The 10,750-nt window shown below is 36.4% G+C and overlaps 1 protein-coding gene across 4 annotated transcripts; it reads left to right on the top strand.

Moving 5' to 3' along the window:
- Positions 1-460: 460 nt before the first annotated feature.
- LOC105214053 (uncharacterized) lies at positions 461-9,158 on the top strand. 4 transcript variants are annotated; one of them, XM_054225573.1, is made up of 11 exons: positions 484-628; positions 947-1,026; positions 1,105-2,247; positions 2,492-3,559; positions 3,707-4,719; positions 4,841-4,993; positions 5,051-5,445; positions 5,514-5,727; positions 5,792-6,004; positions 6,145-6,615; positions 6,673-9,158. In XM_054225573.1, exons 3-11 carry the CDS (start codon positions 1,146-1,148, stop codon positions 6,799-6,801), a joined length of 4,758 nt encoding a protein of 1,585 aa, XP_054081548.1. In that variant the 5' UTR covers positions 484-628; positions 947-1,026; positions 1,105-1,145; the 3' UTR covers positions 6,802-9,158. The 4 variants fall into 4 exon arrangements, with proteins under 4 accessions (XP_011185537.2, XP_011185536.2, XP_054081548.1 ...); XM_011187235.3 differs by lacking the exon at positions 947-1,026 and having other exon boundaries at positions 461-628; positions 1,114-2,247; XM_011187234.3 differs by lacking the exon at positions 947-1,026 and having other exon boundaries at positions 461-628.
- Positions 9,159-10,750: the final 1,592 nt, after the last annotated feature.

Genomic DNA, 10,750 nt, shown 5'->3' with positions numbered 1-10,750 from the left:
CATGATCCTTAGTACGTTTGCAGGGGTCGTCATCAAAAGGGGGGTTTCTCATCCGAGGCTCGGTGTTTGTTTTCATTGGGGAGATTTTTTTATGTGGTGGGTCCCAAGCCCTACGCACAACCGCACAAGCGGGCTTCGCCTTCTCACTTTAGCTCGCCTCCAAACGGATGTCTGTTAGCTACCCAGGGGATACTTGGTCTAAAACCGGAAGTCGTGAGCTGCTTGAGTCATATGCAAAAGAATCGTTCCTGGCCACTCCCAAGTGAATGGCAATCAGAAACTTTCCTCACTTGCGTGAACTTCTACATATGACCCCATCCCCCAAGCAAAGCAATTAAATAAAAAGTATTTAGAGAAAAGATCGCATGAAAATCAAATCGCAAAATATCCACGGTGAATACTTGAAATATACAAGATGAAGCATCGCTGATTATTGATTTGTGTATTCACAATTTTCTGTTCAAGTACGCAGCAATAGGATTTGTGTTGCTGCGGAAAAATGTAAAATAGTGTAAATTTTTACAAATAAATTTATAACAACTCTTGTGAAAATATAGAAAAATACCAGCTCTTATTTGTTGATATAAAATCCATCACGAAAATATGGATTTCCCACAGCAATTGGAAGGTAAAAGGGCTGCTTCTTTTTACAAAGCGAATATCGACTTAAATGAAAAAGTGGGTTGACCAGAGGCAGCGGGTGGGTTCATGCAAACAATAGCAACAGTAATTCTTGTTGGCTCCGGCATTGGAGTGCGTAGATCTTATATTGAAAAGAATGGGTATACAATCCCAAATAATTGTGTCTTTGTTATTGGTAATGTGTTACTCGCTGCCGGTATGGTGCAAGTTGGTATTGATTTTTGCGAAAAATGCAACTGCAACAAATGTAAATTCACTTTTTTTAATTTATATTAACGGTATTTATGTTTTTCTTTTATTTAAGATCATGTTAAACAGCATTAATTGGCACGAATTGGATATAGTTTTCAAAACCCTCAATAAAAAAGTCATCCCATTAAACCCGTAAATAAGTGGATATACGATATACTTACAAAAGTGTATACATTTTTCCTGTACATTATAATTTTAAACCACATATAGAAATTTTAGTGGAACGACCACCATCCTCTTTTGATGTTATAATGGAATCGCCGTTGTGTGCTGTCGGAGATCTGGATCGAAAAGGGCAACCAAGTAAATCCGGCAGCAAGTTCGAAAATTCATCGACGCTTGACAAAATGAATTCCAGCATGAATAGCACATTGGATGACACAACGCCAAGTGATTCTGGTGTGCAGATGCTAGATTCTGAATCAAGCGAGTTCATGGTAGAATCAATTTCTTCCCAAACTGGTTTCGACTTTGAAGAAGTAAAAACATGCAATGTACAAGAACATAACGCTAGTCGTGAGCAAGTTGCAGTGGTTGCAGCGCCAATGCCTACTGTTAAAGAACGTCATTTTGTTAGCGCAGTATTTGAGGAAATTGTGGCTGGCTTGGACACAAATTCCAATGTTACCACAACCGACGCACCGAACGATAATTCAACAACTAACGTTCCCGTTGAAGATGCTATGACTACAAGCACCTGTTCCACTTTTGATACCACAGAAAATATTGTATATCGGCGTAAAGCGCGCAAGACCCCCATTGCACCTAAAGCGCCTAAGAAGCGTGTATCCTTTCACGAAGACATACTTAAAAATACACGAACCGACAACATACATATTGAACATGGCTTCATCACATATAAGTCCGGTCGTAAAGCACTGCAACATGTAGGAGTCGCGGGACGTTATTCTTGGTGCTCGGAAGGAGACGCAGGAGCTGTAGGTGGCGCAGCCGCACAATCAGAACTGTGCGCCCATGCGCATGAAGATGAAGCAGATCAAAATAGATGCGAACAAAGGCGCCGTTGTGTGGTGTATCGTAACGCATGTTCGGATGTGCTCGACTATGGCAATTCGGATGTGTATGATATGGAGGAACAAAAAGCATTACAATATGATAATTCTGGTGTTTTTGAATACATGCCAAAAGAGCGTGACGGTGCTGCTGATGGTGCTGGTGTAGGTAATGGCGCTGAGGGGCAACAAGTGTTGTACCGGTGCTCTTGTTCTAGCTCTAATTCCAGTTTGGACTCGGACGAAAATGATAAAAACTCAAATAGGCAACAATATGGACAAGCGAAGAGCAGTTCATGCGACTGTATTGGCATGAGTAATGCGAACAATAATATAATAGGTGAGTCATTAATTTGATTAAGATTACTTGTGTTGCTGATGATTGAGCGGAAATTAAACACATGTACAACGCACGTATACTAGTCACAATAATATTAGAAGAATTTTGTTTCATATTAAAATTAAAAAATTAAATATGTAAAAGTAAACACTTCCGCTAAATACTAAAATTATTTGTTATGCATGTAAGGCAGATTATTGTAATAGCAACAAATAATAGTTCCAAAACTTTCACCTACTTTCAGGCGATAACTGTTACTTCTCTGAACCAAATATCGACAATCTAAATGAAAATAATCCAAAAAAATCGGTATGGAACAAGGAGAAGAAACCCAAATCAAGCTGCTTAAAGAAACCCAAACGAAACACCAATATCATTTACGAACAGGATCTGAGTACACGCGTCAAAAAATTTAATGTGCACGATATGAATCAATTAATTGACAACAGCAGCAAGATGATTATTGGTTCATTGAAAAGCATATTCACAATGCCGCTTCCAGAGCGCGGAGTGCCCGAAGGTTCTGAAGATCTACAATCAGTTGTGGAATGCGTACCAGAATTGGAACAAGCAACACCAGAGCACAAATCGAAACCATTAGCTGAGTCAATGTTTGCACCGCCTTCGCCACCACTCAAGCAAAAGCCTTTCCTAAGTAAAAGCCTTGATGGTTCCAAAAAGTCGCAGGGCGTCAAGAAATTCGTTCACAATGTCGACGAGCAATTACGTCGTAAGAATGATGAAGAGATCTACGCACCGACACGTCAAAGTAGCGCAGAAAAATCCACAGCCACCGAGACACCCAGTAGAGTGTTGCAGAGGCAAGAAGAAATCGATGCAGACCAACGCCACGATCTAGAGGCTACATTTAAACAAAACGAACTCGTTGTTGATTCTGCAGATTTTGACGCGACAAAGCAGCTGTCGGCAGCCGTTGAGCAACCGTCGCAATTTCGCAACAAATTTATTGTTAATTGTGAGAGCACAGTTTTCGAACACACTGGTGTGTCATATTGTTACGATACAAATGAAATGCTCGAACTTGACTTGGACACAGCTAGTAACACGCCTGGAAGTATCGCGTCGAGCTTATTGCTGGAAAATGAAACCCCCATTGCACAACCGGAACCAGATCATTTGCGTAGTGCATTTAGCGCCGCACCCATAGCAAAAACGTTTTCGAACTTCTTTCGCAGTTTTAACAAAGATTCAGCTTCAACACCTAATGCTAAGAAAACTGCTGCGGCGGCTTCTAAAAATGTTGTAAATGCTGTGGAAGGTACGCAGAGCAACTACGCGGAGAATAAATTTTGTAAGTACCGCTATTTTGTTGTTATTATCATTCAAGAACTTTGTTACCTAGCACAACGAAGGTAAAAACGGATGATTTAATATTAATAAAGACATAAAATTCACTTGATTTCATTTAATTGAATTTAAACTGAAATCTTTTTTTCAGCACCTAAAATTCAAACCAATTCACTCAATGAAGTCTCCGATCTCAAACAACCCCCTAAGCATCCATTGCCAAACACGATCTCATCGTCTACAATATCTGAGCTGACCAATACCAGTGCATGCTCTCTACCGCTGGCGCAATCAAAAGCGACTACCACTTCTTCGCTCAACGTCGGCAGCGTAGGTAATAACAGCAACCAGAGCTTGGTTATCGGACAAGAGTTGCGTGGCAATGTGGAAAAACAGCAGCGTCACTTGCCCTCGCCACTGAAAAAGCGTTCAAGTGGTGGAAATTTAGCCACACAACCACAACGCTATGGCACAAGTCTAGGTAGCAGTGGAAATATGACGCTTTGTCACGCCGAACCGACAATGCTAAGTCCAGATATCTTTAATTTGGGCAGCACTTCGGGCCTAGTAACCAGCACGCCTGGTGGCAGCGGTGGCTATATTGGTGTACGCGGTAGTTGTGGACGCGATTCGAAGAGTACTATACTCAGTGAGGAATTCGATGATATTATAACCATAACAACGGATACGGATAAAAATGAAAGTGATATTGTCATCGTAGATTATCCGAGTGAGATTAGTGAAAGGCAAATGATGAGCGACTATGCGAACCTATTGAAGCCACCGCAACCAAACAATGCGAAAACGTCGTTAATTAATCGCTTTTTGCGAAATGTCACACAGAAAAAGATACTCGAATCTTCGATACGCAAAAATAATTTCTTTGCTGACAAATTACGTAGCGAGCAGAAACTCTTCTCTGGCAATTTATATGTACCAGGTGTAAAGCCAAAGAATTATGAACTAATTGATGATCTGAATGCTGAGATAGCGATGGAGATCGAAATGTCGGGTGCGAATTCGCCTCGACACGAATTAGCACAAATTGAGAACCTACCGGGCGATGTGGCACGCTTTGAGCTTGGTATAGGCGAAATATCTATTGATATATTTAATGGCAACTATTTGCATATACTAAGAGATCCTACAGAGCAGCTTATGAAAGTGAGTTAGTGCGAAAAAGAGCAACTCAAGTAGTTGACACATTTTTATTTTTCCTCGTCAACAAATCCAAAAATACACTGCATAACAAATAACTAATATATTTTATTTAATAATTTGTCAGGTCTTCAAGTTATACACCGGCTATAGTCGTGAAGGCTATATGACCCCCGTGTTGGTTTTCCTTACCGATCGCACATTATATGTAACGGATTTGGTGCGTAATCGTTTATGTTCGAAATTTGTGCTCGCCTATGTTGAGTTGGATGTGATATTAGTATGTTACAATTTCTGATAGTAAATGTGACATCACATAACTTTACCACATTTCCAGATGGGTCCCTTCGGCAATACGGTGCTACTCAGTAATAGCGCACGCGATATGCAACAAGTACTGTTAGCTGGTGGTCCGTATCCCGCTGATGGTTTGGTAGCAAATTTGGAGATGTGCGCGCGTCGTAGTGGCTCTTCACTACCCGCTGTCGGACAATTGTCGTTTGCTCATCTCGCCCCACTACAAGCATTCGTGCGCGATAATTCATCGGTTGGTCCTACAGACATCTGGATGTACTATGCGGTGGTGAACGTGCCGGCTGGCGTCTTAGGTAGTGAGCAAGAACCCTTGGGACCGCACGTAAAGGGTTTTCTCATGCATCGGCGCATCAAGGATCACCAGTCGGGTAATGGCTCTAACAAGCATATCTGGAATCCCGGTTATTTCTTGTTGAAGTAAGTTATGACACAGTCTATCTAGTTTGCTTGTTAAAATCTAAATGCTATTTTAATTTGTTTATTAGGGCTGGTGTTTTATACATGTTCAATGACTCAACTCAGAAAATACCAAGCTGGGCTGTAGCGCTCGCCGAATGTCAAGGTGCACGTCGCTCACTCAAAGCTGGACGACCACATTGTTTCGAGATTATTTTGAAGGGTCAACTACTGCAATTAGCCGCACCAGATGAGTATGTGGCCTCGGAATGGCTACAAGCGCTGCTGCAAACTGCGAGTGGTGTACGTGTAATTATTGTCTTTTTAACCAAAGTATTTACATTAAATGTGTATATTCTATTTGCAGCTATTTGAAATGCAGGAGAAGCACAAAACTCTTGGTTGCACGCTAGTAGTGACACAACATCATTTGATAACATTGCGTGAAGATTTTTCAGCGCCATTGAAGCAAATCAACACTGAAACAGAAAATTCGCAAAATGTAGCGGGTACTGGCAAAGATTTCGCAACACGCATTAATGATGAAAGCAACCTGACAGCAGGCGAAACGGGAAGCTTAGTAAGAAAATTTTACTCTCTGACGCTCAAATTAACTTTTTTGTTTTAAGTAATTAGTTACTAAATTTAGCTGCAGTATTCGAATACAAAAACATATATTTAAGTCTTAATAAACCTTTAAATATTTTATATTACCCGCAGTTAAGTTCAGCAATGAGTACACCAACCCGTTTTGCACCGAGATCTTGCTCATCGGTGAATTCAACACCCACTAAACTCTCCCAGTTATCGCAGTCCACAACTACATGCGGCGACAACAACACACATTCAACGTCTACAAATGCCACCACCACCAATGCAACGTCCTTGGCCACAACCACAAATTATTCCCGACAAATACCGACAGAATGTGCTAAGCAAACGGATACACGTTACTCCAACATGTATAGCGTGTACGGGAAAGATTCTGGTCTTGAGATACTGACTTGTGCGGATATAAAAGAAATGACGGGCATTAAAATACCATCGCACAATGATACATGGTGGTGCGTGCTGGAGTTCTCTTGTCAGGAGGTGCGCGAGAGCACCGATGATTTGGTGGTCTTCTTTGCCAGCAGCTCCGAAATGCAACGTTTCTTGCGGCTACTCGAGCAATTGTGGCAGGCAAAGCATGTAAGTGTGTTGCGTAAGGATTTCAAATACATGAGGATTATGTAAAATATTTTTCAGAATGATTTATTCCCAATAACGGTGCTGGATGAGGACGATTTAATTGCTGAGCAATGTACCGCGCTTTACATGGATATAAATCGCGCGTGGGAACCGCTACTCTCCGCAGCCATGGGCTATCCACTGTGAGCAGTTTAAAACAACAACAAAAAAACGTTATGAATTAAGTGAAACCAAAGGTGCAGTGTTGAGAAAAACAAATAGAGAAGTATTTTTTCAAATTTGAAGCGAGAGAGGGAAAAAGTGTCAGTAAATAATAATCAAGCATTATAAAAGCTTTCGTACACTCAAAACTTAACTCAAACCTAATTACTCTATGAACTACATATTTGCATATATACAAAAACGAACAAATAGTCACACAAACGAAATGTACGGATATTACAACTATTATAATATGTGAGGTTAAGTTTGGAAAGTGTTTAAAAGTGAAATTAATTACGGTAGATTGACAGATGATAATTTTAGTTTTGGTGGTATTTCTTTCAAAGTGCTGGATTAATATTCCAATGTTCTACAGGCATATAATTTAACTTTGAGCACTACAAAATGTATATATTTTCAGCCTGCCTCAGTGTTTTTTTATTGAAACGATAAATTTCACTCGCAATTCCAATTACAGTTGAACTTCCCTAACTCGAATCACCATAATCCACAAAAAAAACCTCGAGTTATGGAAGATAATTTGTATGATATTTGATTCCTATTGCCAATTCTAAAGTCCGAATTATGGAAGTTTAACTGTATATCATATTTTATTAGATATACTATTTTCCCCCAACAAATGTAATCATTGCTTCTAAACAAATGTGTTATAACAGACATACATACATATAGTTTTGTACTGTCAAAGCGAAACTTAATCATTTCATGCAACATCGCCATTACATTTAAGTGTTTATTTTATAGTAAATCGTGATATATTCATTTAAGCATACATAAATATTTTTATTCTGTTACAACAATATTTACACCAAATGTGTGTTAATTTTTTATAATTTTATTGAAAATCCAAAAATGTAAATTTTTATTGTATTTAAGATGAAATGCGAAACTGTGGAATATAATATTTTTGAATATAATATTTTCGAATTATTTTATATATACAAATATGTAATTATTCATGCGTCATTTGTAATTCTTTGAATATATTTAATTAGCTAGACTTACAGTTAGAGATGTTGGGTTTTCACATCATTTAACGCTTTCATATTGTGATTTTTTTACAATTTATTGTAAGCTCATTTTTTTACACATTTAAGCAAGTTTTTTTTTAAATGGCATATTTTTTCATCTGTGTGTGTGTGCGTGCTGGGGCGTATAATATGCACTTGTAGAAAACAGCACAAAAAACATTAGCGAAATAATTAATTCTCAAATGGCAATTGTTATTGCGTACAAATATTGTAGTATAATGTATTTTTTTATTTAATTCTTCGAGGGTTATTTGCAAACTTAAATATATAATAAATAAGACATGCTACATGAATAACTCGTACTCACAATATATTAATATATATTTATGTAGCATATAGAAAGATCGGCGTAAGCAAAAGAACAAGAGAGATGATTATTAGAAATGCAGAGTTCTTGAAATATTACTCATGTGCGGGTATTTTTGCATTGCACGCAATTTCAGGCAGCAGAACAATATATACATAAATACATATACTGCATAAGTTATATAAGCTCTAATATAAATTAATTTAAACAAAACTCTATGCTAACTTGAAATGCAATACATGAATGGTATTATTATATACATATATATTATTGCATATGCAAACAACATACATACGTACATATACATACTTACACATGTCTTGTCAAATGTTATAAGTTTTCATACTTCGTATATAATCGTAAAAGAAATATTTATACTATCCTATACGCTTTACATTTTTTATTGCCTTTATTATTATTTTTTATTTACCGTTTAATTTATTTAATTAGCTACTTTCATCGCTTTTATTTATAAAACATATACATATAAATAATTTTTCGTTGCATCGAATTCCATGCTGGAATTTGCTTAAAAAAATTGCTCAAAGCAAAATGTGTTGCCTTCTGTTTGAACATGATATTTAAATAAAGTAATTATTGATTGCGACCAGCTCATTTCAAATATTTGAAATGTGTATATGTAAAATATATTTTTTATCTTTTGCAATAAATAACTTTAGCTTTTTACATAAAATTTGGTTAAAAAAGTGTAATTTGTTAAATCACACATTTTTTATTATATTTTTATGCTTTGCGTAATTTATTTACTTAATGTAGAGCTGGTGGCAACTCTGTCTCAACAATAATTGCTGCTTATTTGCCTTTAAATTATATTTATAAAAACCAAATTATATTTGCAAACATATTTATTTTGATCGATATGCAATTATTACTGCAGCTCATACTATAAGAAACAATAATGAAATAGTTGCGAAAACCAAATGTATCAAATAAAATATGGTTATTACCAAAGAGTATCAATTGATTGTGCCTTTCATTTAAAAAAGGAAATATTTTTTTTTAAAGTTTAAGGGGTTATGGGTAGTGAGAGGCACGAATAAATGAGAATTTCCAATAATTTTTTTTTGCCATTAATTCATGTTATTTTACAAAAGTAATAATATGGCATTATTTCACAAGGTTTTGACTTGAAGTCACGAACATTTGAAAAGAAAATTATAATTCCAAAGTTATAGCTGTATTGATTGTGTGTGTTGACCCAGTTCCAAAAAAAACGTTCCCTGCCTGTGACAATTAAAAATTAGTTTTATAAATAAATAATCCTGGGCTTGATCGAAGCTTTTCTGCTTTTGTTTTCAAATAAAATGGCGGCCTCAGGAAATGTTTTTCAAGATTTTCGGAAAAGAATCAACAGTTAATTGGTCTTAAACAATCGAAATTTTTGAAAAACAGAAAATGCTTCGATCCGGCCCAGGATTATTGGGCCTAATCATTGAATCCGCAGCGAATTCGATTTCGATACGATAAAGATTTTCGATCGAAAATGTTCATGCAATCATTGATTCCGTCGATAAACTGCTTTACCACAAAGTGAGAACGTAAAACTGTTTTATCGACAAATGCAATAAATTTGAAAAAGTGTCTGTGGCTTTTGCTTTGTTAAAAAAAAAAATAATACTGACATTTAACTATTGAGAAATTTCTTCCATAAAAATATTTAATTCTCCTGAGGCTCTTTAAGAAAATTCTTTCGCTATTTCGAGTGGGCAACTTTATAACATTTTTAAACTTTTAAACATTTTTAATTTATTTTTGTTAGTCCGTTTTTGTCTCTCGTCTCTAAAATACCCATTTAAAACATGATTTAGTCCGTCATCAGTAATTGTTTATTTCTTTTACATTTCCGCAACTCATTCACCAACGGATAGATTTCGAGCAAAATTTTCGATTTTGCGGATTCAATGATTTCGTAATTAGCGACATCTATTAGCAGCGGAATGTATTTTTTCGAGTTCAATATGATCGTAAATTTTATTTTCGATACGGATTCAATGATTCCGACTGATTCCGAAATTTTTCGATCGAATCGAACCATTTTTCGATCGAAACGGATTCAATGATTAGGCCCATTATGTATTCTAAAAGCTGTATAAATCACATTAAAATCTACTGAGCGGTTTTCGAGTTACAGTTGTAACCAGTTCAAAAAGCACACTAAAGTTTTGGACTGCCCGAGCACTCTTTGTTATTTGTCGAATAACACGAAAAGTAATTATTGGATCAACTTTAAATTATCAGAGAATAATTTTAAGATATTACACTTAAGGAAAGTGCAAAATTGATTTTTTTTTAATCCTGACTACCACTAACCCCTTATATCAAGGTGAATATATATAAAAATGGGAGCTGAATTGTCTATCCCTTTCCGTTTATGAATACCGTTTTAGAGTGTCGGACGTAGCCAGAACTTACAAAGAACTATGTTTTTAATCTTATACTTAAGACTTAAATTGTCACTTCATAGAAAAAAACTAGAACTAACTAACTAAACACTATACAATGGGCAAAAATGTATTATCAAATGACAATAACCCGCTAAAACCTTTTTTTTCAA

Source organism: Zeugodacus cucurbitae, chromosome 2 (genome assembly GCF_028554725.1).
Source record: "Zeugodacus cucurbitae isolate PBARC_wt_2022May chromosome 2, idZeuCucr1.2, whole genome shotgun sequence".
Taxonomy (NCBI): Eukaryota; Metazoa; Arthropoda; class Insecta; order Diptera; family Tephritidae; genus Zeugodacus; species Zeugodacus cucurbitae.
Note: the sequence above shows the minus strand (reverse complement) of the source record. Positions and strands in the feature narration are given on the sequence as shown.

Bases quoted from the DNA above. Each gene is read 5' to 3' on its own strand.
- LOC105214053 (XM_011187234.3), top strand. From the start codon at position 604: ATGGATTTCCCACAGCAATTGGAAG. The intron at 4,994-5,050 runs GTATGTTACAAT...CCACATTTCCAG, and splicing joins TTGAGTTGGATGTGATATTA to ATGGGTCCCTTCGGCAATAC. The intron at 5,446-5,513 runs GTAAGTTATGAC...TTTGTTTATTAG, and splicing joins CCCGGTTATTTCTTGTTGAA to GGCTGGTGTTTTATACATGT.